At 46.7% G+C, this 27,892-nt stretch overlaps 1 protein-coding gene across 9 annotated transcripts in view; it reads right to left on the reverse strand.

Annotated features, from left to right (window-relative positions):
- Positions 1-22,183, reverse strand: part of LOC117058020 (potassium voltage-gated channel subfamily C member 1-like) — a 45,554-nt gene extending 23,371 nt beyond the window's left edge. For all 9 annotated transcript variants that reach the window (XR_004427831.1, XR_004427829.1, XR_004427828.1 and 6 more), the window contains exons 1-2: positions 21,370-22,183; positions 5,966-6,899 (exon numbers count right to left, since the gene is read on the reverse strand). Coding sequence is in view for 3 of the 9 variants with exons in the window: in XM_033168887.1 (XP_033024778.1) it covers positions 5,966-6,899; positions 21,370-21,969 (1,534 nt within the window). In the remaining 6 variants the exon portion in view is untranslated. The remainder of the gene's footprint in view (positions 1-5,965; positions 6,900-21,369) is intronic.
- Positions 22,184-27,892: the final 5,709 nt, after the last annotated feature.

Consider the following 27,892-nt stretch of genomic DNA (forward strand, 5'->3'; position numbering starts at 1 on the left):
TGATGAAGTTGCGGGGAAGTTGTTGCCATGGGGACAGAAAGGCACTTACACTTGGATGTGAGGAACCGAGGTGGGAAATGTGAAGTTCCTACCAAGGAGCGGAGATATAAAACGGTGCACCGGGTGATGGGGGGCGGGATGCAGTGAGACAGAGGCTGATGTGTCTCCCTGACAGCATTAGGAGATGTTCTAGCAACCACATCCCCCTGGGCCTCCCCCTTTTCTCCCTCTGCCATGTTCGATGCATAGCCAAGATCCTGTCCAATTAAGTGAATCCTTGCTCCTCCACTGCACTTGCTGCAAATGGCCTTTCTGGCCCAGGGCAACTGGAGCGCTTGGGAGAGCATGGCAGGAACTGGCCGCGAGCCCTGGGGGCCCTACAGCATGCAACTTTCCCCCACCTCTGCCTTGTTGCCTGTCTTTGAAGATTTGCTGGGTGAATGGCCACCAAAGAGCAGGAGAACTTGTGTGTGTGTGTCTATGCATGCGCAGAAAGGGGTAGCGGTCAGCTGTTTTCATTGTGATATACTTTTCAGACTGTAGTCTGCATTCCCATTCCTCTGCCGCACTCTATATGAATTTTGACTATCCCCAGTCAACTAGGCACCCTGCCTTTTCAAGCCTTCTCTGCTCAAAGGCATTAGCCTTCGCTGTCTTTTCCTGCCACAAGCACTTTCCTTGTCTCAGTCATTCTAAAAGATCTCAAGTGGTCTTGCTCCTACATTCCTCATCCCCCCACAACTGCTCTCTGAAAGAGCCCAGAAATCTTCATAGATGGACCCGCTGATTCCTAGGGAACCCAGTCATTCTGGCTCTCAGCCTTTGCTGGGGATGTGCATGACTGTCTCCCTTGTGGGATTCCCTGCCAACAACCTGATTGTCCTTGCCAGCTCATAGGAGGACCCATCTGCTACTTGAGCCCCAGTGTATCTTGGGTATTTGGGATGCTCTTTCCACATGCAGAAATGCAGGCAAGAGTCACCTCCTTAACTCTGTAAGAGCAAGCAATGCCAGGGAATCTTCACAGATGCCCTACTCCGCTCAAAGAGGAGAGGAATTAGGAGGGCAACGTATGTATTGGCAAACGCCCTTCAGTCCTGATTCTCAGTGCCTTTTCCGACAAACGGCTAGTGGATCAGTTTTTATATGTAAATCAAAATGAAATGTTCCAGTACTTCTAAATCACCTAAATCCTAGCATAGCTGCCAAGCTTGCCTCCTTCTCCTTCTCCTTCTCCTCCTCTCCACCCCCATCCCTCCACAGAAGAAAAAGATAACAATTCTTGATCAAATGTGGCTCAAGTTGCCAAAACAGTCTCTTCAATGTTAGCATATGAGTCATTTTGGAAGGACAAAGTATCCACAGCCAGAGATGGGCTACCCTAGACATCCTTACCCTGAAAAACAGCTAGATCAGGTCTTCTCTTGCAGAGGGAGAAGCAGCTTTTGCACCACAACAAAGAATCAGCAGCTAAAAACCCAAGGGAGGAAACTGGGATGAAGAATGAGAGATTAAGGCCACTGGCTTTCAAACTTGCTGACCCCAGAGAACCTTGGCAGCAGCATCCGTTGGTTTGCTGCCAAACCCTTCTGCTTTGCAAAGGATTCTGGGATGCATTCTAGGGGGCATGCATGGTTTGTGAAGGGTGCTGGTTACCCTTGCAGGGATTTGGCATTGCTCCGGATGAACTGAGAATGCACTTTATGATGCAGTTCCAGCTTCAGGATTCTGGGGGGAGTTTGCACAAGGCACCCTTAGTGGGTCCCCCTTAATCTGGAAGAGGTGATTTGAGAATTTTATTGTGTAGTCTCTGGTCTTCTTGGGTTCTCCAAGAAAAGCGAAGTGGTACCTTTGCTAGTATTAGGGCCCTATAGTGCTTAGATTACAGAAGGAGGAGGCTTCTCTCCTTTGCTTTTGGGATGGCACCCTTAGCTTTTCAGAACGCTACAAGGGTTGTGATTTGCCTTGAATTTATTTGTTTGAACATTTAGATCTTGCCCTTCTAGCACTTACATACTACTTAGGAAGTCTAACAACAATTGAAATCCACTATAAAATATTAATGTTCTAGGAAATACAATAGGTTGTATCCAAAGCAGACCTATTGAAATGGATGGACCTAAGTAAGAAATGTTCATTAACTGCAGTGGGTGTACTCTGAGCACTGGATACAGTCAAATATATACAACCAGAGATAATAAAATAAGACAGGTGTAGCTGATAAAACAAAAGCATTGGAAAGCAAAAAATAAAAATACCAATATAAAAAACCAAAAAGGTTTTTGTTATACAGCAAAATGCTGTTAAGTGAGGGGGTCAACTGAAGCCTCATCTGCAGTATACATTTAAAGAAGTATTGTAATCATTTTAAACAGTCATGGTTTCCTCCAAAGAATCCTGGGGGCTGTAATTTGTTAAGGGTACTAAAGAGTTGTTAAGAGGCCCCTATTTCCCTCACAGAGCAAATGGGGAGAGGAAATGATTGTTTAAAGCAGCTCTGGGTCTCAATAAATCTAGGTCTGCTGGGAAAGCCACCTGGGCACCCCATGGATGCTGCCTTGGGTTTCATAATGGAAAAAGGTGGGATATACAGTAAATGAAATAAATAAATGAAATGAGCCCTGAGGTCTCCGCAAAATGTCTGACCTCACCAGTGCCAGGAGACCAATCAAAACACACACAAACTCTCCTTCAGCCGCACACTGCAGAGGAGGACTGCTAACGGTGGACAAGTTTTCAAAGCTTCTCACCAATAAGCTTCTGAGGAATGCCCATGTTTCTGTGAAGAGAGTTTGAAAACCACCGCACTATCCAGATAATCACAACATAGCACTTAAAATCCTCATTTCAACTGGCATTCTCATTTGACAGTTAGAAGAACCGAGACAGAAACTTAATGACTTGGCCCCATCCCCTTGGTGACTTTGACTCTGAGCAAAGATTTGAGCCCAGGTCTCCTAAAAATATCCGTGGAGCATTCCTTGCCTCTGTGATACTGTTAGCTTACTACCTCCCTTATATCAAAAGGTGTTATATACAAAGCAAAGAGAGGAAGACAGTTAGGAGAAAGAGTTTTATTTGCCAACATTACAGCCTTTGTCTTGGTAAAACTCTGCCTCTTAATATAACCAATCTCCTGTCCAAGATCCATTATATCAATCCAGTGGGAGCTTCCTCATCTCCAGTTAAAACTTGGCCCTACTAACTCCTGCTTTTTTATGTCAGGTGATGTGGTATAATCTTGGCTCATTTCTGACACAGACGTACTATGAGGTAAAGAGAGGTGGCTGTCTCAGGACAGCCGATTTTTGGTGCCATTAAGAGTGGCAGCTTGGAAGACTGACAGATCTGACCCATGGGATACAACCCACTAGAAAGACTGCCTGTTCAGATTGCAAAATATTTTAGCTACAAAATGTATTGACTCACATTTCTGGCTTTCTCCCCATATCTAATGGCCAAGGGAATCAGCTCATCCACTGTCACACCAGGGAACTTTGGCCAATCAATTGGGGGGGGGTGAGATACAATTTTAAGAGACTGGCAGCTGGATTTTGAGCCAGGGAATCAATAACTGGTTTTGTATTCGAGGAGCCCTGTGATTCTGTCCTGCTCACAGATTTGTGTGGCCTTGGGCAAGCTGCTATGGCTTAGGCTCAGCTATGTGTAAAATGGGAAAAAGAAACTCCTACCCTAAAAGGGGGGGGGGGATAATTGCAGCTTATTATTTTAACTGAGAGATCTGTATCAGTCATAAGCAGCAGTACTGGGTTCATTAGAAAAGTTGGGTTTCGTATTATTTATGAATAAGTAAGAGTAGAGCTGTGTTTAGTCTGTACTATTTTTTCATATCATCAACAAAGTATGAGCTATAGATCTTTCCTTATCTATTTTGTTTAATGAAACTTACTCTGCTTCCTCTTCTGCTTATTGGGAAGGGCAAAGAGCAAGAAAGTGAGTACAGGACCCTTCTTTGGGATGCTGGAAAGACTTCTGAAATTTCAAAGCGTTTTCCTCGCATCTCTCTGTAATTGTTAAGGGCTGGAAACTTGCTTAGAGAAATAAAGCAGAGATTCCCTGGATGCTGAATTCCTCACTGAGTTTAGGTTTCTGCATATGTGTGACACTTTTTTAAATGTAAAAAATAATTTATCATTCAATATTGCAGTAAGTGTACCATTGTTATCTAAGGTAACTTTACAAACCTGCACTTTTGAGTACAAGGACATATGTGTGACACTTGAACAGTACACATCATAAACTGGAATCACAGTGCTGGTTCACACACACGTGTATATGGCAAAAGCTGTCTGCTCTTCATTATTGTACACTGGAATGGCTGGCAGTGTAAACTGACTTCACTGAAACTATACCAGGTAACAGTCAACCAGCTTGTTTGGAGGGAACGTGCTTCACTTTCCTCTAGCCTTTCTCTTATATTACACCTCTCACAAGGGCAGAAACTGTGCTATAGAGACTGTAAGGCATGGAGGGAGAAGCACCCAATGCAGCAAAGCATCAGACAAGAAAAAGCATGTGACACAATAATATCCTCCACGTTTCTAGGAGACTATTATTTGAATTTAAAATTGCTGTTTCCCATGCTACTGATTGTATTAGCTGCTGTCAGAAGCAGCAGGGATGAGTTGGTTGAAGAATTATTCCAAGGTTCAGGTTGGATTAGAATAGCAGTTTTCAAACTATGTTCCACAGAATAATGTGGTGGAATTATCTACAGAGATTTCTTTTCTCGTTCTCCCATATTACTAGAACTTGAGTGGTGTGTGTGTGTGTGTGTATGTAAGAGAGAGAGAGAGAGACCTGAAATCAATTAGCAGTTGATTCAGGGACAGAGAAAGCAAACTGTTTATTTACAAAATGTAAGATCACTTTATGAAATATGCTGCCACAAGATGTGCTGATGGCCTCTGGCTTTGATAGCTTTAAAAGACGATAAGACAAATTCATGGAGGATGATGTTTCTATTAATGGCCTATTGGCAATGACAGAAGAATTTAAAAGTGTTGTGTTCAGATGCAGTATCCCATTGGATACCACACACTGTGTTTTGGAGGAGGTTAAACTGGGGGACGTCTGTTGCTTGCATGTCCTGGTTATAGCCTCCTGAAGCCATCTGGCTGACCACTCTGGGAAACAGGATTCTGTACTAGATGGATTTTGGTTTGATCCAGCAGGGCTCTTCTTACATGTCTGGGGTTCATCAGGGTTTAACCTCAAAGAGAGCATACTGATGACACTGACAAAACTCTACTAACATGACTCAGTCAGTAGAGCGTGAGACTCAGGATTGAGGGTTCAAGCCCCACATTGGGCAAAAGATCCCTGCATTGCAGGGGGTTGGAGTAGATGACTCACACAGTCCCTTCCAACTCTATGATTCTATGATCTTCTGATCTCAGGGAGGGTGCTGGAATCCTAACCTACCATATGGAGACAGCTATGGGATGCATAGGGCAAGCAAATGAGGTTCAGCAAGACCTGGAAAGGAGGCTGGAAGTATTTTATTTGTTGTTTTATTATTATTTTATTTATTACTTAAATTTCTAGGTCCCTTTTTACACAAGTGGCTTACAGAAGAACAGCTTAATTAAATAATAATAATTAAGCAAATGAGCTGTGGACAAGCTTTCCTGAAGGACAGCTTGCCCATGACTACCAACCTTCCTCTGCAGTGCAAAGAGGTGTACAGGATACAGGTCACTCTCAGTTTCACATGGAGGGGAACAATGAGAGCGCACTCTCTAAGATGCCCAAGAATCCTCTTCAGTATGCATGGGTTCTGGGTCAACCTCCTAACAGCAGTTCCTCAGCATGTAACTCAGTGTGGAAAGAGGAACCCAGACGGAAGAAAGTTTCAAAGCTGCCAGATTAGGAGACTGTTCATACAAATAGGTTGCATTTTTAGCCATTTCTGCCCTCAGGGTGCTTCCCACTCCCACCTTACCTGCCCTGTTGATCTCGATGATCTCCTCTTGAGCAAGGGGGCACGAGTCGCCCTGGTTGCTGCGATGTGGGGACTGCATGTCCGGTTTGCAGTAGTTGGGCGACCCAGGCTGGGGGGCTCGTGGGATGTGCTTGTTCTTTTTCTTTGGTAGTTTCTGCTTGGCCATGGCCAGCGAATAATACATGCCAAAGTTGTTGACGATGACGGGCACGGGCATGGCAATGGTCAGCACGCCAGCCAAGGCGCACAGTGCTCCCACCAACATGCCTGACCAGGTCTCGGGGTACATGTCACCGTAGCCCAAAGTCGTCATGGTGACCACCGCCCACCAGAACCCAATGGGGATGTTCTTGAAGGTGGTGTGCTTGCTCCCTGTGATGTCGTCTGGGTCAGCCCCGATCCTTTCGGCATAGTAGATCATGGTGGCAAAGATCAAGACCCCCAGGGCCAAGAAGATGATGAGGAGCAAGAACTCATTGGTACTGGCTCTCAATGTGTGGCCTAGGACTCTCAGCCCTACGAAATGCCTTGTCAGCTTGAAGATCCTTAGGATCCGGACAAATCTTACCACCCTCAGGAAGCCCAGCACGTCCTTGGCCGCTTTGGACGAGAGGCCACTGAGGCCCACTTCCAGGTAGAAGGGCAGGATGGCCACAAAGTCGATGATGTTGAGGGTGCTCTTGATGAACTCCAGCTTGTCTGGGCAAAAGATGACACGCATGAGGAACTCAAAGGTAAACCAGATGACACACATCCCTTCCACGTAGGTGAGGAATGGCTCCGTCTCCATCTCAAAGTCCACCTTTACGGTGGTGCCGTTCTCTGACTGTATGACCTCTGTCTTGTTTGTGATGTGGTTGAAAGCCTCGTGGGTCTCCAGGCAGAAGGTGGTGATGGAGATGAGGATGAAGAAGAGCGAGGCAAAGGCCACATACTGGAGAGAGAGGCAGGACGTGGGGAAAGAGGGTGTGTAACAGGGGAGAATGGGGAAGAAAGCCATTAGTGCTCACACATCCTTGGAAAAGACTAGACAAAGAAGGAACAGCATCCCCTACCAAAGGAACACATTTGTGCTTAAGCATCCATCCCTACCCATCCACATGGCGAATGATAACAGAGTATGCTCCTGGCAGAAGGCAGATATCCCCTTTCCTTTTCTCATTCTCTATGCCAACAAGTGGAAAGGCATGCAGGCAAAGCTAAGACTTGGGGGTTGTAGGCTGGACTGGATTTCACAAGTGTGAGAGATTACGGTCACATTTTTTAATGTTCCCCCTTGAGTTTTTTTTTTTTTAAATCCTTGCAAGTAGAAAAGTAGTCCAGCTTCTGATGATCTAGTTGCCTGCTTGCAAGACGGTTTTGGTTTTTTTTTTAAAGGGGGGGGGTCAAAACTGGAGCATTAAAAAATAGTATTCCATCCCCCACACCCCTTGCAGTCCTTTCTAGCACCTCATTGTACTGTATGAGTAGACTAGGCTTAAGACAGTTGGAGTAGGGAAAGTGACAAATCATAAATGATAAACAATTATCGACTTACATTTCTGCAGCCTATAAAGGTAACTTACACCAAGTCCGTCAGGGCTATTGATCTTTAGTCCATTACTGACTGCCCTTACTGGCCGTGGCCCTCCAAAGTCGCAGGCGGAAACTCTTTCCCAGCACCTGCCAGCTGAGACATTTGTCAATTCGATTGAACCTGGGACTTTTGCCATAACTCCACCACTGAAGTATAGGCTGTTCTTTATGAACACAACACCATGGGCTCCCCAGCACCTGATGTTCAGTGGCATACTCAATGGAAGTTCCACTGGCTCATTACTAGTAGGCATTGCTAGCCTTATCCTCCATGAATTTGTCTAATCATCTTTTAAATCAGGAGTGGGGAAACCTGGCACTCCAGATTTTGCTGTGACTTCCGGCAGCCATGAGCTCCAGCCACCATTGGCCAATAATCAGGGATGACAGGAGCTGAAGTCCAGAAATACCAGTATCTTGAGAGCTGACGCTGTCTTAAAGCCATACAAAATATCAGCAACCGCCACATCTATTAGTGTTCTCCAGGAGCAGCTGCTTATTACATTTTTATCCTGCCGTTCTTCCAAAGGGCTTAGGGCGACACATCTCTTTCTCTTCCTTCATGCTTTATCCACAACAACCCTGCGTGGTAGATTAGGTAGCAAGATAGTGACTTGGCCTACTGAAATTCATGGTTGAGCAGGAATTTGAACCCAAGTCTCCCTAATCATACAGTCCACTGTGCCACACTGGCTCTCTCGATATATAGATGAGGTTCTATATATCAAATTGCTACTGCTATTAACTATTAATTGGGTCTGTATGCAAGTATACATCACAGTGTGGCATAAGGCCAAAGTTTGTACTTGAAATAAAGGGAGACCTGGATTCAAATCCCTCCTCAGCCATGAAACCCACTGGGTGACTTTGGGTCCATTGCTACCTCTCAGCCTAATCTATTTCATAGGTTCCCTGTGCGAATAAATAGTTTGTGGTGGTAAGACGCATGCATGCTTCCCTGTGCTCCTTGGAGGAAAGAAATAACATATTGCAATCAAATAAATATTCCATGCGTCTGCAGTTGTACCTTGGAAGCACAGGATTTGAAAACCGGCATAGTGTTCATTCAATACCCCAAGATTCTCAGCCTGAATTTTAAGAAAGCAACTCTATGGACCTTATGGCTGCAGTTATTCCCTGATTTGCATGAAGTACGTAGGCTGCAAAAACTGTTTTTCCTCAGGGTAAGATTTGAGTTGCCTTTGGTGAAGATAAGGCAGGGATGGGAAATGTGTGGCCTTTACACATGCTTTTTGGACTCCGACTCCCACCATTCCTGATCCCCATCTATACTGGCTGGGACTGATGGAAGATGGGAATTAACGAAATGTGGAGGGCACCAGGTTCTGCTTCCCTGGTGTTACCCTTGAGCCTCTCACAGCCCTATTAGGGCAGATCATCATTACAGTGGTACCTCGGGTTAAGAACTTAATTCGTTCTGGAGGTCCGTTCTTAACCTGAAACTGTTCTTAACCTGAAGCACCACTTTAGCTAATGGGGCCTCCTGCTGCCGCTGCGCTGCCAGAGCACGATTTCTGTTCTTATCCAGAAGCAAAGTTCTTAACCTGAAGTGTTATTTCTGGGTTAGCGGAGTCTGTAACCTGAAGCATCTGTAACCTGAAGCATCTGTAACCTGAAGCATCTGTAACCTGAGGTACCACTGCATTGTTTTTTTTACAGATGAGTAATTATAGATGAGAAAAAGAAAAGAAAAAAATAACCCTGTCTCTAAATGTCTCTGAAACTTTGGGACTGAGTGGGGGGCTTGATCGCCATTCTCTTTCCAATTTTTACAGCAAAACTTTGATGCGGGAAGGGGAGGGGAAACCCTTTCCCCTTCTTCCTCCTCCTGTTTTTTTGTTCTTGTTTTTTACTTATTTCATGCAATATTCCCACCAGTGAGCTTTTAAACAGTCTTAACATCTGCATTCTGATTAATGAATAAAGAGCGCTAGGAGGTTTCTACTGAGGCTTCAGGATTGTGCTGGATGGTTAGCACCCAGACACCTTCTGTTACACCGTTTCCCCTCTCTGGTGTCTTGCTAAAACCTGTGAAGGGAACCAATGATGTAAACAGTCATGTGCTTTCCTGCACATAGACTCACCACAGAAAATTCTTTAATTCATTCACCTTTCCGATTGGGTACACACACACACACAATTGCCACCTCACCACAAAATGCTTTGTCACTGGAAGCACAATCCAACTGCTGTCCTCAGAGACAGATTCCTTACATTAGGGCATGCATGTCTGCCCCTCCATTTGCTCAGCCATTCATCCACAACTGGGCAACATCTGTGCACCTACACATGCTCTCCCACAGACCTTGTGTCAATGCATACAGCGAAAAACTGTTCCACATGTGTATACACGAAACTATCTGCCCTTTTGCATCTGGCATTCCTTTGCGTGTTCACCCTGCACACATATACATGCCTTGCACATATGTACACACACACACACACACACACACACACAACTTCCACCCGTTTTCTCCCAACCACAGGCAGCCCAACTGAGCACACTCATCTTAGTGCTGTGCTCTTTTGCAGGCCTGTAAATACACAGACCCTAGTGTGGGTTTGCACACAAGGTAACACACACTCATGTATTCCCTTAACTGCACTCCTATCCCTTCCTGAACACACAATCAGGGATGCACATGCATCTCTGCAGTTGTACACATACCACCACGCAAGTCTACCTAAACAAGTTCATTGCTTAATGAGCTTATGCTGTATCTACTGATTTCAATTAGATTTAAGCTGGTTTAGTTGCAGACTAATCTGCAACCAAAACTCAGCATGTGTGCACATTCAAACATAAATATGCACAAATAGGCACACAAGACATTCAGTATACATTGTGCGCAGATTTACATAGGGATACATTCTATAGATCATGTTATATATAATTTCCATCAATATGTAGATCTTTATAGAGGTAGCCCTGATCTGCGCGCGCACACACACATGCGATCTTTTGTTATTATGCACATAGCAAATGACTGTTCAATTTGAGTACATCCAAACATGCTTCTACACTTGCATGGAACTTGACTTTCCTAGGCAACACTTCTTGCACCCATACATACCCACATACAGTGGTACCTCGGGTTACAGACGCTTCAGGTTACAGACTCTGCTAACCCAGAAATAGTACCTTGAGTTAAGAACTTTGCTTCAGGATGTGAACAGAAATTGCGCAGTGGCGGTGCGGCGGCAGTGGAAGGCCCCATTAACTAAAGTGGTACCTCAGGTTAAGAACAGTTTCAGGTTAAGAACGGGACCTCCAGAATGAATTAAGTTCTTAACCTGAGGTACCACTGTACTTCCATGCATGCACATGCAGTTGGGCATGCTATACACAGATACTGATAAGCCTATGTATCTTTATGCACACACTTAGAATGCATGTCCCAACACAGAGATCATATAGCCTTGGGCAATGCAGGAACACTTTCTTGCTCACACATATGTGTACACACACTCCACATGGATGTGTGTGTGTGTGTGCGTGTGTGTGCAAGCACACACACACAGACACACCATCCCCATCTCCTTCTGCAAAGCAATCTCTCTGCTTTCTCTTCCACTCGCTGGATCTCTGCACTGCACAGAATTCCCGTCCCGTCAGCAGTTTCTGCACACAAACCCTAGAATCTCTTTTGAAGCGCAGTGCGGTGCCCAGGAAGTGGGGGGGGGGGGAGGAGAGAGAGAGAGAGAGGAGAAGAAGAAGAATGGGCAAGCCAAGGGATCCAGGAAGCACAGGACAAGGCATGGGAGGAGGGAGGAGAAGAGAAAGAGAAAGCAGTGATTGGATAGATGAATAAACAGAAAGTATAGAGGATAGATGGAACTGATGCTCTGGTCTTGATTTTGTGTGTGTGTGTTTTAGGTGCATTTAGGTGGGGAGGAAAGGGAGGGAGGCCTTTTGAGATCCCAAAGGAAGGCAAAGTTACTGGGGACCATCTAGCACTGGTGACTCACTTCCAGAGTCTTGAGTTGTTCTCTCATATAATATTCCCAGCTGCTGGATATACTGGGTTGGTGATGCCTTATTCTCTGTACACCCTCCTCCTCCACACAAATGCACCATTTTACAGCCATAATCTCCAACACACACACACACACACACGAAGAAGACAGCTATATGGGTCCCCCTTTTAGCAGCTCTGGGAGTCCCAAATCATTTTGGTAGAAATAATGAATTATGCCTCCTGGGAAAGATGGTGTGTGTCAGCAAATGGAGTTCAGGGCAGAATACATGGGAGAGAGAAGAAATATTATTCATATATCTGATTCTGGACCGTTTTTTAATTTATTTTTTTGGTGCGGGGCGGACTGATGCAAGGTCAGACACAGAGAATGAATGGAAAAGCCAGGAAGAGAAGATGTTGCTAGCACCTTCTTTCTACCTTCTGAGCCTCTCATCTTCCAAATAGCCCCCAAATCCTATGTCTCCAGTTCTCCATCCAACCTATTAGGACCCTGTTTGAAAAGATAGAGGTTTTGTCCTCTTACCACCACCCTGTCAAACCCAATCCTGCCCCCACCCCCCTGGGTTGGGATCCAGCTGTCCTTCCGTCAGCACAGAAATAGCCCCTTTTGCCTGAAATGAATGGGGGAGCATATTGAAGTAGCAGATGGGGAATCCAGTAGGGGTGAGAAGTAAAGGAAAAGTGTGTGTGCTTGGTGGTGGGCACAAAGTCAAGAAAAAAGAAAAAAGGAGGACATGTTATTCTGGTCCCTGGAAGAGTCATGGTTTGGCCGCCACTGATACCCTGAGATGACCTTGGCTCTCCCCCTTGGCTGTTCAAAGCTTCTATTCTACAAACTGGACAGCTGATGGAGGCAAATTATTATCACAAATCCAGCAAACGTTAAGAGGTGTTCCCTGGACATTATGCAAGGCACCTTCGGTGGCTGGACTTTGGGGCAGAAGTCCAGGGGCCCGCTCAGCAGAATGAGCAGCAGGGACTCAAACACAGCACAGCCGGCTGACTATATTTGGAAGTAGGTGAAGTCATACACATTGCCACCTTAAGAGGACTCCCCCCCAAAGTCCAAAGTTACTTAACTGCACCACATCAACAACCCACCTCTCCTTGTGAGTAGCAAAAGAGAAAGTCAGCTCTCACTGGTCTTTCTACTCCTTGCAAAGCCAAAGTTACCTATGAATGTGGAACTTGGAAGAGAGGTGTCCTTTGGTGCAGGACTTCTGCATTCAGAAGGGGAAAGGATTGCCAGAGGTGGGCAGGAAGGGAAGAGCTACTTATTCAGGGAGAATACTAGCTATTCGGGGAGAAGCATGGGGTATATTGAGTTAAAGCAGGCTAACCAATGTGATGCGCTCCAAATGTGTATTTTTTTACTACAACATGCATCATCCCTGACCATTGGCATGCTGCCTGGGGCTGTTGGGAGCTGTGGACCTCTGGGAATAGCAATAGAAGTGTTGGTTGAGGTTTAGAACAGGGTGGGCTTTGGAAGCTTAAGACTCCTGGGTACTCGGTGGCACAGAGTGAAATTTGTGGAGGGAAGTGGCAGGAAGCTTATTTTAGACCCTTGAGATGGGCAAATATGACGAAATATGTCAAAGAAGAGCAAGTAACCCCTCCCTGCCTCTTACACACACATACACAGAGAGAGACAGACAGACAGACAGACAGACAGACAGACAGACAGACAGACAGACAGATTGGTTAATAGTATTAACTTAATATTGGATGGATGGAAGTTATATAAAGGGGCATTGTAACGAGTCAGGTCATTGCAGAGGACTGTGATTCAGGCTGCAATGACGTCCTGAGGATAACTGGTGTCAGAACTGTTTCCAGCAAAGATATTTGAAAGTGGAGGGAGGCACAATAAGCAGATATAGCAGGGATGGGTAGTTTTAGAGGTAAGTTGGACTTCAAACAACGGCATGCGTATGAAGGGTGCGGAAGTGGCCTTATGCTGCAACCCTCATCAGATCACTTACTTTGGAGACACATGAAAAGGAAAGGTTCCGGAGAAAGCTTGCATGCGGTTTGTAATATTTTGGTTGACCTAATAAAGATATTGCCCTAATGTGGATTTTGAAATTATTTTGGAGTGCTTCTCATTTTCATGTTTCACGGGGCTGGCCATGTCAGTCTGTTGCTGCACTGTGTGGCCCCTGAAAGATCAACACTTCTTTTTTTTTCATGGCGTAAGATTTGTGGACTAGAGAGTCCTTTCATTCTTTCCCCCCTCATCGAGGAAGCTCTGGAGTAAGGTGCTGACTGCTGCAAGTGTCTCACAAGTGGGGAGCAGCAGAGTGGGCTGGCAGTGAGAACACAGTGAGCAGAATGGTTTGGAGAAGGTGTTTTGGAACAAAGTTTGGCTTAATGCAAGGAGCGTGTTAAGAAGAAAAATGGGGAATGGAGGTCAAGAAAGAACTGGGAGGTGAAGAAAAAGGTGCTGAGAGAAATCTATGAGGTGAAGGTTAGCAGATACATTATCAGCAAAAAGGAGAAGGGGGAAGGCGCGTGGGTTTATGGGCATGGGTCAGAGGCTGAAGGATGGAGAAAAAACCGAGAAAGGAGTGTTGAGAGGGGAAAGACTTAAGATTGATTTTAGGCCAGAGATAGAAAACAAGCTGTGATTTAGCTCCCTTCTGGAAGGGGAGAAAAATGGGGAGGGGCGTAAAGGCCACTGGAGATGCAGCGGAGGACGAGGGAATTTAGCAGACCAGTTTCAAGCCTGCGGTCCTGGAGTTGAATATAGAAGCAAGGAAGTTCTGTTTTTTATTGAACAGAAATCAGCCTTATTTTTGTGGAGAAGGCTAAGACAGCCTTTCCTTTCTCCATTCTCCCCCCTATTCCCATATTATAGTCTTGCTGCTCTTTCCAAAGTCTACCACACATACTGTACGTCCTTCTGCCTGGGCACAATAAGGGGCCGAGGAGCTCAGAAAGCAAGGCAGACCTCCCGATAGGAGGCCTTGGCTATCATCCTTCCTCACCCCACCTTTCAGCTCCCTCACCCCCTCTTCGCCCCTCTCATGTGAAATCTGTGTCACATTAAACTATTATGCAACAAAGTAAAGATACTCAAATGACCTTGCTCTCAAATGCACACACCTCAATGCCAGCCTTTAAAAGGGGGGGGTGCCCTAGGCTGCAGTGCTTTGGCCCTTTCTTCAGATTATTAATGGCTGAACTGGACATTATGTATGTCAACACCGCCCCGCACCTGACACTGTGTACTAATTCATTAATTTTCTCTCCTATCATTTTCTTCCTCTCTCTATACATAGCATCATAGAATAACCTCTATCAACAATGCTTACAAACAGGGAGAAAGCTCTCTCTCTCTCTCTGTGTGTGTGTGTGTGTGTGTGTATTCTCTCCCTTTGCTGCCGCTATTACTGGATGTAACACTGCAGTTCAGTACCATGGAGAGCGGCAAGGAATGAAGGGGAGGGAATGGATTAAACCGCAATAGCCCTTCAGCTCCTGGGGTAGAAGTGGACATCTTTCCACAATACTGGAGGGGGAGTGGGGGGGGTTGCTTCCTGTGTAGAGCTGTGGGTAAAGGATTGCTCAGGGACCCCCGGGCACCCAAGATTTTCAGGGGGAAAGTTGATGGAAAGGAGTCAAGTGCGATTTGGCAAGAGGGGTTTCTGAAACTCCAGGGGTTTCTGTGAAGGGCATTTGGAGGGGTCAGACACTGGGGGAGAGAGGACTAAATGGACAGTAAAGGTGTTTGGGCTCTGTGAGCTGAAAGCGGGGGTGAGTCTACAGAGTGACAGAAAGTAGGGAAGGAATGGGGTGCTCGGATTGCTGAGTTATTGAGCAAAGCCACATGGCGGTGCAGTTAATTTAAGATTGTGGACAGTGCAGTCCCACATGGGGTCCCTGTTTAGATGGCAATGTATATATCTTCACTTACTTTGAAATGCAGTAAGCCGGTCCTGCTGCATTTTCAGGGCCGGAGGAGGGCTTCCTTTCATTCTGAGTGGGGCACAGATGGCACCACCGAGGTCCCACAGGACCAAGAGTGATACAGTGTGAGAATGCATGTTTGAAAGAATATGCAAGAGCTTCTGTGGGAAAACTGGAATTACTGAGTTGGGATGTGTGCGTGCGTGAGTATGTATGTACGTGCAAAGCCAGGATCATCTTGGTCTTGGAAGGAAATTGAGTGGGCAGAATGCTACCTACCGCTCTAACCTACATTATGAATCTGTATTCAATTAACTGAATATCTGAAATTTTGACCCACTGAGTTTAGTGGTTTAAGAGCAGAGGCAGAATTACATGGCAGGACTCTTGATTTGGGGGACGAAGAGTGACTCTAGGGAATACAAGGGGAGATTTACTGGGTGACTGAGTAGGTAGCAGATAAGGCTCCAAGAGCGTGAAATGAGGAGGGACAATGGCAATGACAGTCCCCCAATTGCCATGAAAGGGGTTGGATTTGCAGGGGGAAATATGAGAACTGCTCCAGAACTGCTGGTTTTTTTAAGCAGAGGAGTGGATATACTGGGATAGGGGTGGTTGAATTAGAGGAGTGTTGAGTCTAGGTGGTTAAAACAGTGAGAGCTGGCAACTAGGACTCCTAGATTCATTGGAGAAGGACACTGGCTTGTGGGTTAAGATGGTGTTCAGGACCAGAGCTTCTGTAGCCTTTGGGACAAGAATGGAGGCTGGCAAATTTGAATTGGGCTGCTGAATGCCAGAACTCTCTGAGTGAGGAGGTGTTTAAACTAGAAAAAGAGGAGACTAGAGAATTGAGATGCTTGAGCCCCACATTGTAATAAATAAGAGAAGCCACCCTTTGTAGCTGGCTCTTGCCAGCATCTGGAATCTGTTCCCTTTCTGCAGTCATTATTCACAAGAGTCATTAAAAGCCTTTAAAAAAAAACAACCCCCTCTCTCCTCCCTCCCTTCCCCCACATATCTACTCTCCTTTGAATTCCCTAAGAAGCTGAACCAGAATTTCTGCACTGGCTTGCTAATCATGCAGGGAAGACGAAAGCCAGAGAATTAATATGAAAAGGAAGGGGGCACAGCAAAGATCTCCAGCGAAGGGACATGGAAATTTGTGCAGAGTTTGCTAAAAGGATAAAAGAAAGACTGGGCTCTGTTGCAGAGTGTGTTGGCACTGTCTCTCTAGTGCCTCCTATAGGACAAAAAGACTTTGCCTTCTCTTTCAGCGTCAAGAATAAAAGCAGTGTTTGCAGATCACAGGTGAGGATGGGATGGAGAGGCAGAGGTGAACTTGGTTAAAAATAAATTCCCTTAGCACAGAAGCTGGTACTGGCTCTCAGTCTGCTGGACAGACACAAATACTTTGGATGCATCAACCTTTTTTTGGTCCAAGGTTCAACTTTATAGCTGATTACAGAGAAGGGGTATATTGGATTTTAACTCAGAACTTCCCTTGCAAGGCTGGCAGGAAAAGAAAAAAATCATCCATTTTATATGATGCTGAAGTCGGGGTTCCTAGTTCCCGATTTGATTAAAAAGTGCAGATTTGCCCTGAACAAGGATCTGGGCGTTAAAAATGCATGCAGTAGTAAATGATACTTATCTTATTTTCATCATTTTAAACAAGCTCCCTGATAGAACACATTCCCCATTTATTCCATATAACCCTTTGCGTACTGAAAACAGGCTTGTCTGAGTTAAGTGGCCCTACTTTGTTCCCTCGTGCATGTATACCTAAAAACATATGCATTAATATAATATAATATAATATAATATAATATAATATAATATAATATAATAATACATATACAGTAACCTTATTACACAGATGAAGCTGCTTTGCGTATGATATTTTCCCTAATCATTATGTATCTGTGAGTATACGTATGAGTTTGCTGTCCACACAGCTAATGAAGAAATAAATACTCATGCCATACTTCAAATGTGGTTAAAGTACAAAATAGTAGTGTTGGGAGAAATGGAAATGGAAATAACAGTCCTGAGTACGTATATTTATGCATTCCACTTGCATACAGGCATATGTACACATACCTGCACTTTGTTTTTAATTTATGAGTAAGCGCCATTTGTACACTAAATATGACAGTTTGAGACTGCAACCCTGAGCACATTTGCTAGCTGCAAAGTCCCACTGAACTTCCAAGCAAACATGCTTGGAATTACATTGGGTTTAATCAAATTATGTTATGTAATATGTTTCTCTACCCACACAAATGGGAATAGATACATGATTATACATAATTACTCAAGGAACTGCCGTCGAGCCAGTGACAAAACTTTTAAGGTTGCCTCTTGGTTTATATTTGGTGCACCATATTAATGCAGCTGCCCCTCTGGAACTTTTTCCTTGTCTATATACCATGAAGGGACTTGAAGTGCTTCCAGGATCAAAGTTGGGACACAGTCCAGACTAAAAGAAGGTGCAAACTGATAGAGAAAAGCTAAACTTAAAAAGAATGATTGTGATGTGAAAAGATCTGGGAATGAGAGGAAGAAAAGTATCTCTCTGTGTGTCTTTATTAATTCATTGTCTATTTGTCAACGCACACACTTTACACCTCTCTGATATGTAGGGACTTAGATGCAGCTATCAAATATGCTCTGGTACAGATTTTGTAGCCCCAGCCTGCCTATGCATCACTATAAAATATGCATGCTGGTGTGTGCAGAGTGAACGAAAACAAAGCAAATGTGTCTTTGCGTATTGGAGAAGCATTATTCAGAAGTGCATTTTGGCCCATCAATCTATTCACTATGCTGTCAACTGATCTGGTTTTCTATCTCCTCTTCCCCAGTCCATAGTCTTTCCTTCTGTCTGCCTGTCTGGCGAGGATAGTGGTGGATGGGGGCCAATCTCCTTGCATCCTTTTTCATAAGGAGGTACTTCAAACACTGTGCTTGGGGCATGAACCTCAACTCTCCCCGCCCCCTCAACTTTGCAAACTTCAGTACCGATTTGCGTCTTTTTCTTATTCATACACAAATGCCCAAAGAGAGAAGGTTGGGGGGGGGGCCCTACTGTAGTTACAGCACACATATGCCATTTCTGTAAATGCATTAAGTGGGGAGCCACCGTTATATCGGCTGGTAGTGGGGAGATGCTGGCTTCAGTTCTCAACCAGCTCCTCTGTTTATGGAACCCCTGACGTGATGTCCATCTGAATGCAGCATTGCCTCATAGTCCCGTTGGTTTCTTGGCTCCCACTGCCAGCAACCCCCCTCCCTTCCCTGCTCCCCAACACTCCTGCCCTCTCTTCCTCCCTGCTGTAACTTTTTCTGGCTGCATTCCCAACTGCATGGGGGAGGGGGGGCTGAATAAAGGGATCGGACAGGCCTTGCAGCCTTGAGAACAGCTGCCTGGGGCGAGGGGAGGGGAAATGTATTGCAGAGTGCCGGCTTTGCACTGCAAACTCTGGGGCTTCCACACTGCACTGCGGTGCCCCTTCCCCCCCCCCCCCTTCTCAACCCGCTGGCTCTGCAGTTCTAGAGATAGCAAAGCACTAATATTGTCCTAGAGGTAATACTGGAGGGGTTGGGGGGCGGGAGGAAGGAGAGAGAGAGAACAAGCAGCAGTCTTTCATTAACACCCCCCCCCCTTCAGCTGCTCTGCAAAAAGAAGTTATACAGTGCTTTACCTAGGGAAAGGTTTTAGCTGCATAGGCTGAAAGAAAAAAGAACAGGGGGTAATGCAGTAAGGGGAGCGATATTTAGGGGGTGCAGTGCAGGATGGGGGATTCTAAACTGCAGTGTCTGGGAAGGGGGCAGTTTTAAGCAGCATTATTCAAGCACACTGGAAAGGGGGGGGGAGGCAATTCAGAACTGCATTGCTGAAGATTGGGGGAGGAGATCTGGAGTTTCTCCCTGGATAGATGATGTCGATTTGGGCTGAATGGAGAGAGAAGAAAAGATCCCTAGATTTGGCACTGGGGCATGCTGTGGGGGCGGGGGGACTATGCAAAACTGCAGTGAGACCAGAGGATTCCAAAATTCAGGAAAGACGCAAGTGAGACCTGAGATAAACTGTGTGTGGAGGGGATGGGGGAGAACAGAGAGGAGGAGGAGGAGGACAGGGGACCTCATTTTGGGGACAGTGAGGAAAGTACTCGGAGCTGTTTTAGCAGCACCTCCTGCTGGAGATCAAGGCATTCACCCTGACACCGACAAGCAAGTCATAAGCCCAGCGCATGCGTGTCAGGATCCTCCTGCTGCTACACACTACTACACTCATTCGCACGCTTGTGTCCCATGGTGCTCAACTCTTGAGCTCAACTTTTTTTCTTGCACCCCCTTTTCACTGCCACCAGCAGCATTCCTTGCATGATCCCCATTCCTTTCCTCATGCTCCTTTCTCCTTCTTAGAGTACCATTTCTCACACTTGGGTCTCTTGCACGCTTTCCCTGAACAGGAATCACTGCCCCTCTCTATCAGGCTCGTTCAGTCACCCCCTCTTAGCCTGCACATTAACCTCTCCTATTTTCTGCAACATTTTGCATGCCTCAACATGGCTGAGTGCACCTCTTCCAGTGCCCTTGCACACCTCTGAAACCTGCACCATTCTCCGTTCCACATTCTGTATTCTCCCAACCAACCATTCCTTCCTCTAGATGTCTGTTTGCAGCATCTGACTATTATATGTTCTCTTTACAGGGCACTTCAGTGCACGGTGCACATCGCTTGTGTGTGCCTAAGATGTGACTGGTGCCATCAGCTCCTGAAAAACATCCCTGCCTGCAGAACATCTTCATTTCTCAGTCTGTTCTGTTTGCACACTAAGACTGGCAACCTCATCTTTTCTACTGCATAATCTGCCTTCACCTCCAGCACCCAGTGCCACTCACACATCCTTCTCCCCCCTTATTTTTGCACATCCATCCATGCTTACCAAGCATTGCACATGAACCCTTGCACACTAGTCCCTCTGTGCTAGTCTCCGCATTGTGCCATTTTGCTTGGGACAAGTCTTGCACATCTCAACTGCACCTCCAACGTTAGCCCGCACCTCCACTCTTGACCATTTACATCTCACCTTTTCCATCTGCCCCTTGCACCCCTTTCTCTTAAAAGTACAATTTCAGGGTAGCGGGGGGGGGGGGGTTTCTTTGGGAAGTCAGGATTTACAGCAAAGAAGAAGGCTGGAAGGCCTGCTGTTGAACAGAGCTAAGGGACAATTGCAAAACGAGCAAAAGAACATTTAAAGAGAAATTTCTCCTGCTTACTCTGTCCCACCTCTAGCTGTAACCAGAGACTGGGAGAGCAAACTCAGTTCAGGGAGGCAGAGCCCATGCTTTGGACTCAGGTGGTTCCCAGCTTTAATTTTTGCCTCTCCAAGTAAAAAGTAGCAGGATTGAGGAAGACCCTGCCTGAGACCTTGCAAAGCCATTTCCTGTCAGAGTAGCCATTCTGGGCTAAATGGACCTGGGACCTGACTCAGTGTAAGGGAGGGAGAGAAAAGCAAGGGTGCTCTTCTCTCCCCTACACGAACCAAGGCTGCCCTCAAACCCTTCTGCACTTCCTTGGCAATAAGCCCCAATGAACACAGTGGGATTAACTTCTTGGCAAACAAGCTGTGCTCTGCCAGCCTTAACTATGCTTGCCCCTATTCCCCTGACTCCTCTTGTCAACATTGAGATCTGTAAGTTCCTGGGGGCAGGGATCCTGCCTCTCCGCTCCCCTGCTTGCCTTCTCCTGTGCCATTAGTGTGGACAAGAGCGTCAATGCTAGTGGTCATGATGCTAACAGCAATAACAACAGCAGTCATAGGTATCTATATCCTGCTCCTCCATGCTGCCCACAGCAGGTGAGCCTGAGGAAGCAACTAAGTGAGCCCCCAGCCCAGCGCTACTCACCCTGGCCATCCTGGAGGAGTAGGGGTCCTCGAAGAGCGCCCACACCTTGGGCTGCATGGCGGCCCACCGGCCCAGCTTGCGCCCGTCCTCCTGCAGGCAGTGGCGCTTGAGGTCTCCGCTCTCCTCATCGTCCTGGCTCTCGGGCGTCTCGAAGCTGTCGAGGGCTTCCTCGGCGTCGCGGTGCTGCCGGTAGTTCATCCAGCAGCAGGCTTCCACGTCGGTCTCGTCGATGCCCCAGAAGGCCAGCTCCTCCTCGAAGAGGGGCCCGCACACGTCGGCCGGGCAGTGCAGCTTCCCCGTGCGGTAGTAGTTGAGCACGTAGGCGAAGACTTGCGGGTGCCGGTCGAAGAAGAACTCGTCGGCCTTGGGGTCGTAGTCGAAGTTGCTGCACGCGTCGGGCTCGGTGAGCCACGACAGCCGCGTGCCCGGCAGGGTCTTGAGGGTGCTGCGGTACGTCTCATGCCGGATGCCGCCCACGTTGATGACTATCTTGTCGTTGTCTTCGTTCCGGCCCATCTCCCCTTTCAAACATGACTTGGACGGCGGCTTGTTCCCAGACTTGCGCCCGCGGAAAGAGGAGACGCACACTGAGCTCAGCATCGGCAGCGCGGGCCGAGGCGGGGGGCCGCCCCCCGACGGTGCGCAGGTGTCAAATCAGGGCGCGAGGCGTCATCCTGGCCCCTCCTCCTCCTCGGCCCACCGCCCTCTCCCCCCACCCCTCCTGCCGCGGGGAAAGGAGAAGGCAGGAGGGAGCGCGGCGAAGAGGGGAGGGGGGCGAGGCTCTTTCTAGACGGGGCGGGCGCAGCAGCAGGAGGAGGCAGGAGTTGGCAGAGAAAGAGCCCGCGCAGCGCCGGGGTCTGCGAAAGAGAGGGACAGAGAGAGAGAGAGAGAAAGGGACAGGGAAGGTGAGTGCGGACGGCTGCTCCGCCACAGTCCTCCGCAGCCTCGGCCACTCTCCCTCCGCTCGCTGCCCTCCATCGCTCCCGTCCCACCATCCATCCGCACGCCGACACTCCGCTCGGGCCGCCGTCCCTTCCATTGTCCGCTCCCCGTGGCCCCTGCCATCCTCACCCCTTCTTCCTCTCGCTCCCTCCATGGCGCTTCTTGGCCACTCGCGCTCCCTGCTGCGTTACGCTTTCGCCCTCCCCATTCCACCATGTACGCTTCTCCACTGTCCTCTCCTCTCCTTCCTTCCTCCCTCCCTCCCTCCCTCCCATCCCTCTCGTAATGACCGGCATTGCCACTGCACCCCTCTGCCATTATCACTCTCTCCTCTTTTTGTCACTCCCACTCCATCCCTTCCATCCTTACACACAGCCTTCCCTCCTTCTACCCCTCCCCCCTCTCTCTCCTGCCCTCTGCATCCCCTTCTCTTTTTCAATTCCCTCCATAGCCCTCTGCCACCATCGTTTTTCGAGCCCTGTGGACCATCACCGCAGTCCTTCACTGCAGGCTTCATGCCATCACCCCTGGCGCTTCATTATCCTCTCCAAGTGCCTGTCCATGCAGATCTGCCATCATTATCTCCACGTCCTAGGATACCCATTCATCTCTGGCCTCCCTCCCTCACCTCTTTTCTGCCCTCCATTCATTCTCATCCTTCATTCATTTCTTCTCTGTCACAGCCTCACATCCTTCCCTCTTTCTACCCCTTTCCATTCTTCTGCTGACTTTGTCTTTTTCATCAACCCTCTTCCTCTTCTCCTTTCTTCCTTCTTCATGGTCTCCTCTCCTTCCCCGCTTCCATGTGTTGCCATAACTCCTTTCTCTACTCTCTTATCGCTGTCCTTCTTTCCCGGGGAACTTCTGCCTTTCCCCCCTCCATCCTCTGCTTAGCCTAGGGTCACTTCACACACACTTTTCCTGCACGGAGACATGTCTCCTTCTCCCTCATTGCACAGAAAGCAGGCAGTGCCTAGTTTGCCCCTTTACCACATTAAGTTTGGAAGCAGCTCCACACTCAAAGTGTAACTGTGGCAAAATAGATGCTCGCCAGAGCTTCACCTGTAGGCGAAATGTCACTTCTCATTCAGGGGCCTCTTCTGTCCCTCTCCCCATCTCTTTCACCACGAAAACTACCTACCCAACCTTAGCAGCCTGCTCACTTTTATATCGATTCGTTCCACCCCTCTGCCACCCTTCCTTCCCTCTCTTCCTTCTTTCGCTTGCCTCCTGCCCCATCTTCCCAGGACTCCCCTCTTTCTTTTTGCTTCTCCTTCACTTTGCCCCCTTTCTTCAATGTCCCCTTCCTCTCAAACGGAGACTCAATCTACTGCTTCTGCACTGTCCTTCCACTGCCATTGACCGCTTCCCAATTCATCTCTCCCTCACCAGCCAGTTTTCCTTCTCCACTGACCCCCTCCTCCCTCCCTCCCTCCTTCCTTGCCATCTCCCCCAGTTCCTACTCCCCCCCCCCCCGATTCCCACTCCCAGCCCTCTCCCCATACTGCTCCACCTGCTGGGCTCTGAGTCTTCCCACCCTTGCGTTTACACTAATGAACCAATTCCTTTTTCTCTTCCAGGTAGCAACCTCTCTGCCCCATGGCTCCCCACTCTTGCCCCACCTGACTCTGGTTCTCTCTCAGCCCCTCCTCCTATCTTCCGCCAGATCCTTCCTCCTGCAGTGGACCCAGCTTCCCTTGCTGACTTCACTACGGACCCTGATGATGATCTTCCTGAAGCTGAGAGGCTTCTGTGCTCGCCTCCACCTTTAGGACCCCTTCAGTCTTCTCTTTGCCCCCACTTTCTCCCATATGACTTTTGACCCCAGTGCACCCACACTTTTCTTGTGGGGTGCCCCCTCAGAATCTCCTCTCCTAGCTATGGTTGCTCTCCTATACTCCCTTTGGTGGGTCTCCCCAGTTCACCCTCTATCCCATGCTGTCCCTTGAAATTTCAGTGCCCCACTGTTTGCCCTCCCCCCATGGCTACTTCCTCCTCCTTACGGCCTCTGCTTGCCTCTCTATAGTCCCCACTGACCTATCCATCCTCCCCTCCAGTTCTTCCTTCTCCCCTTTCCTGCACCTGAAGTTTTTCACTGGGGATTATGTCCAGTGCTAGCTGTACTCAGAGCAGACCTACTAGAATTTGTGGGCCTAAGTTAATCATGCCTATTCGTTTCAATGGTCTGCACTGAGAAGAACCAGCATTGGCTACAATCCTGGGCCGCCTCCAAGGAACCTCCTTGGCCTGTAGCTCACCCAGTCCCAACACCCACCTCTCCTATATTGTACTGTTTCGTTGCAGAGGGGGACTGTGTGTGTCTGTGCAATGTTTCTCAGTACAAAAGAGAGAATTGGCTTGGCATTAGGTAGGTGAGGAGACCAATGTCTCTCCTCCAGCACTATTGCCGCACCATCCTATTTCCTGGGCTGTGAGATGAAGAAGTAGGGAAAGTGGAGTGGAGTGGGAAGGAGAAACTAGTGAGAGAGAAATAATGTGGGAGGGTTTGCATGAGTGCATAATAGAGACTTAAAATACATGTGGAGGAAAAAATAGATTCTCAAACAATTTCTCCTGACCTAATTTTGCCTGCATTTCCCTTGCCCTCAATTCATATTATTATTATTTTTTAAAACACCCACCTATCATCATCATCATCAGTATTCCTAGACACATAATGCAGCCTGCCCAGCTGAAATGAAGACTGATCTCGATTTGGGCCAGGGCCAGTGTGGGAGCCTGTGTGTGTATACCACCTTAGGTTTCATCATAGAATTGTAGAATTGTAGTTGGAAGGGACCATGAGGGTTATTTAGTCCAACTGCCTGCAGTGCAGGAATCTTCGGAAGAAGGGAAGGCAGGAAATCAATACAATAACTAAATACTGTAATGGATACTTTTGAATTTAGAGCTTTTTGAAAATTAATACGTAATGCATACTAAATTCAGCAAATGAACATGTTATTGCATTAAAAATGCATCTACAGAACCTTAATGTTTAGTTCTTTAAAACTATCCCTCAAACAAATAAATCAATGTTAGAATGGAAGTTTTGAAAAGTTGGATTCAGGGGCTTTTGCTTTAATTAAGAAGTTGACATTTGGGTTCTTCCTTTGTTGAAAAATGTTTAGATGGAGCTGCATGTGCAGAGAGTAATGGGGCTCTTTAGGTAGGATTACGCTGGTTAAGATAGGGAGTGACATTCGGGGCAATGCATTTCTGCCTATCTTAAAATGGGTTTATATGGTGGGTTTGTGTGTAAGGAAAAAGGCCTGTGTTCTCAGTGAAACATGCATGTGTGTATTGTGCGTAAGGATGTAGTAAGTAACTATAGGTGCGAACAGAATTTGTATATGAAGAAATCTGTAATTGAGGATGGATCCATGTGTTGTGAGTGTGTGCAGGAATCTCTGTGTTGGGATGACATGGCATGCATAGTGTGTGTGTGTGTGTGTGTGTGTGTGTGTGTGTGTGTCACAGCATGAGTGTTCTGAAATTATTTCGTATTCTTTGTGTGGAGAACGCTATGCTGTAAGCCCAGCAACATGATCCTGTGCTCAGTTTACTCAGAAATAAACTGCACCCTGTTTTGTACCTCTTTCTCCCAGATGAATGCAAAGGACCACAGCCATAGCTGTGTTGATCGTGTGTCTACTTGGCTCTGGCTGTGCATTCTAAAAGGCACCTAAAAGACGCATAATTGGTATCTCAGAGCTGGTTCCTTCATGCACAACTGATCACTCGGTGACTCCACCTCAAATGCAATATTTTTCAATGGAGCATTCACACATTCAGCTGTCCCTGTCTCTCATCGTGATAAGAAATCAACTGACGTGTGCATGTGTGAATCAGCCTTATATGAAAATAATGAATATGCAATAAAGTGTGTGTATGTGATATTTATGCTGGTGTGATCTCTTTTTTTTGTTCAAATTAAGGATGTGTGTGAATGCACAAGAGAGGACTGCAATACCCACTATTCCCCTGTGTATGTTTCTTTGTGAGTGGAGGTAACTGTACGGTGACACAGATTTGAGTGTGCACTTAGGTATTTGTGCATGTGTGAATGAAGTGGTGTGTTTGAATATGAGGGCCGGCATGTTTACAGGCAGCATGGTGTGTTCTGAGGCAACGTTTTATGTGTGTTTCAGAAGATGTTACTGGTAACTTAAGAGTAAAAGTACAACAATGTTGTATCTGTTTACATGTGTTCAAGCGTAGACCTCTACATGTGAGAGCGACCTTACAGAAAGCAAAATGACTGCAAATGGCCATATTCTGGAGTAAGTTACACCTGCATGATCGGATTCTGGAATAAGACTTATCTGCACGATAGGATGACTGGCAGAGCTAAAAATCAGCGAAGCATGTCTAATCTCAAAACTACTTTTTGAGTGCTGTGCATGTGTTTGAAGTATTGCCACCCAGCTTTGAACATTTTTACACATTTACCTTAGAATTACTCATCCCCCAGATTTCAAATTTATAAATCAGAATGTACAAATGCGTAGGGTGGGATAGGAAGGGGCTAAGGCAGCAGCCAGAACATTCAGGGGTCTAGGTCAGATGCACAGCATCACACGCACCCGCTCCAAGTGCCTTCATCTGCAGATGATTAACAGCAGGTCTGCTATACAGGTCTACTAAACAATAATCTCCATTGGTTTACGTGGGGGATTATTCCCCAGAAAGTGGGCAGAGAACTGCAGTCTGGTTTTATTATTAAAGACTGTAACCCTATCCAAACTTCCTTCAGCATAAGTTCCAGCTGAACTCAGATGGGCTTACTTCTAAGTAAGCATGCTACAGACAGTACTGTTAAATTATTTGAATTGTTAAATATTATAGTTTGTGCTCATCTGAAACCATTATGGGAGCCATTATGATCGAAAGGCTGTTCGGATATAATATAATATAATATAATATAATATAATATAATATAATATAATATAATGTCAGTATGAGTTTTAATATAACAGCTGGTTTGAGTTTTGTTTTGTTTGTTAAAAAAACTTCCACTGTCTATTTTCTACACATGCATTCAAACTACTGTATATAAGATTTTACGTTTCTTCCTACCTCAAAATTTGTTTCAGATGTTTCACTTTGCCCTTTGCTATATGGGGGTAAGAAGGCAAGGGTGCCTGGAGTGCCGGCTTGTGTGAATGTGGGTGAGCTATTATGCAAGTGTGAGCACATGTGTATGACAATGATCAATGCGTGAGAGTGTATAAGGGCGGGGGGGGCATGTACGGTGTCTGCTTTTTCTAGTTGTCTCTGTTATGATCTCTCTCTCTGTATGTACATAGGGCTAAGTGAGATGATGTTCTCTGTGAACTTTACTTCAGTGTTGTGTGTCAGTGTGTCAGTGTGTTTGTGTTTGTTTTCTCATGGGAGTTATCTTTCTCTCTTCTTAAACCCCTCCCCCTCCAGTTCACTGGCGCACCACACCAACACAGACATCACACAACAGAAAAGCCCAAGGGACACCACAGACACTTACAGTCACCACACAAAGACGCAACGGCACACAAATCCTCACCTGTTTCTCCTGTATCCATGGACACAGATGCGCCCAGAC

Source organism: Lacerta agilis, chromosome 14 (genome assembly GCF_009819535.1).
Source record: "Lacerta agilis isolate rLacAgi1 chromosome 14, rLacAgi1.pri, whole genome shotgun sequence".
In the NCBI taxonomy this organism is placed as follows: domain Eukaryota; kingdom Metazoa; phylum Chordata; class Lepidosauria; order Squamata; family Lacertidae; genus Lacerta; species Lacerta agilis.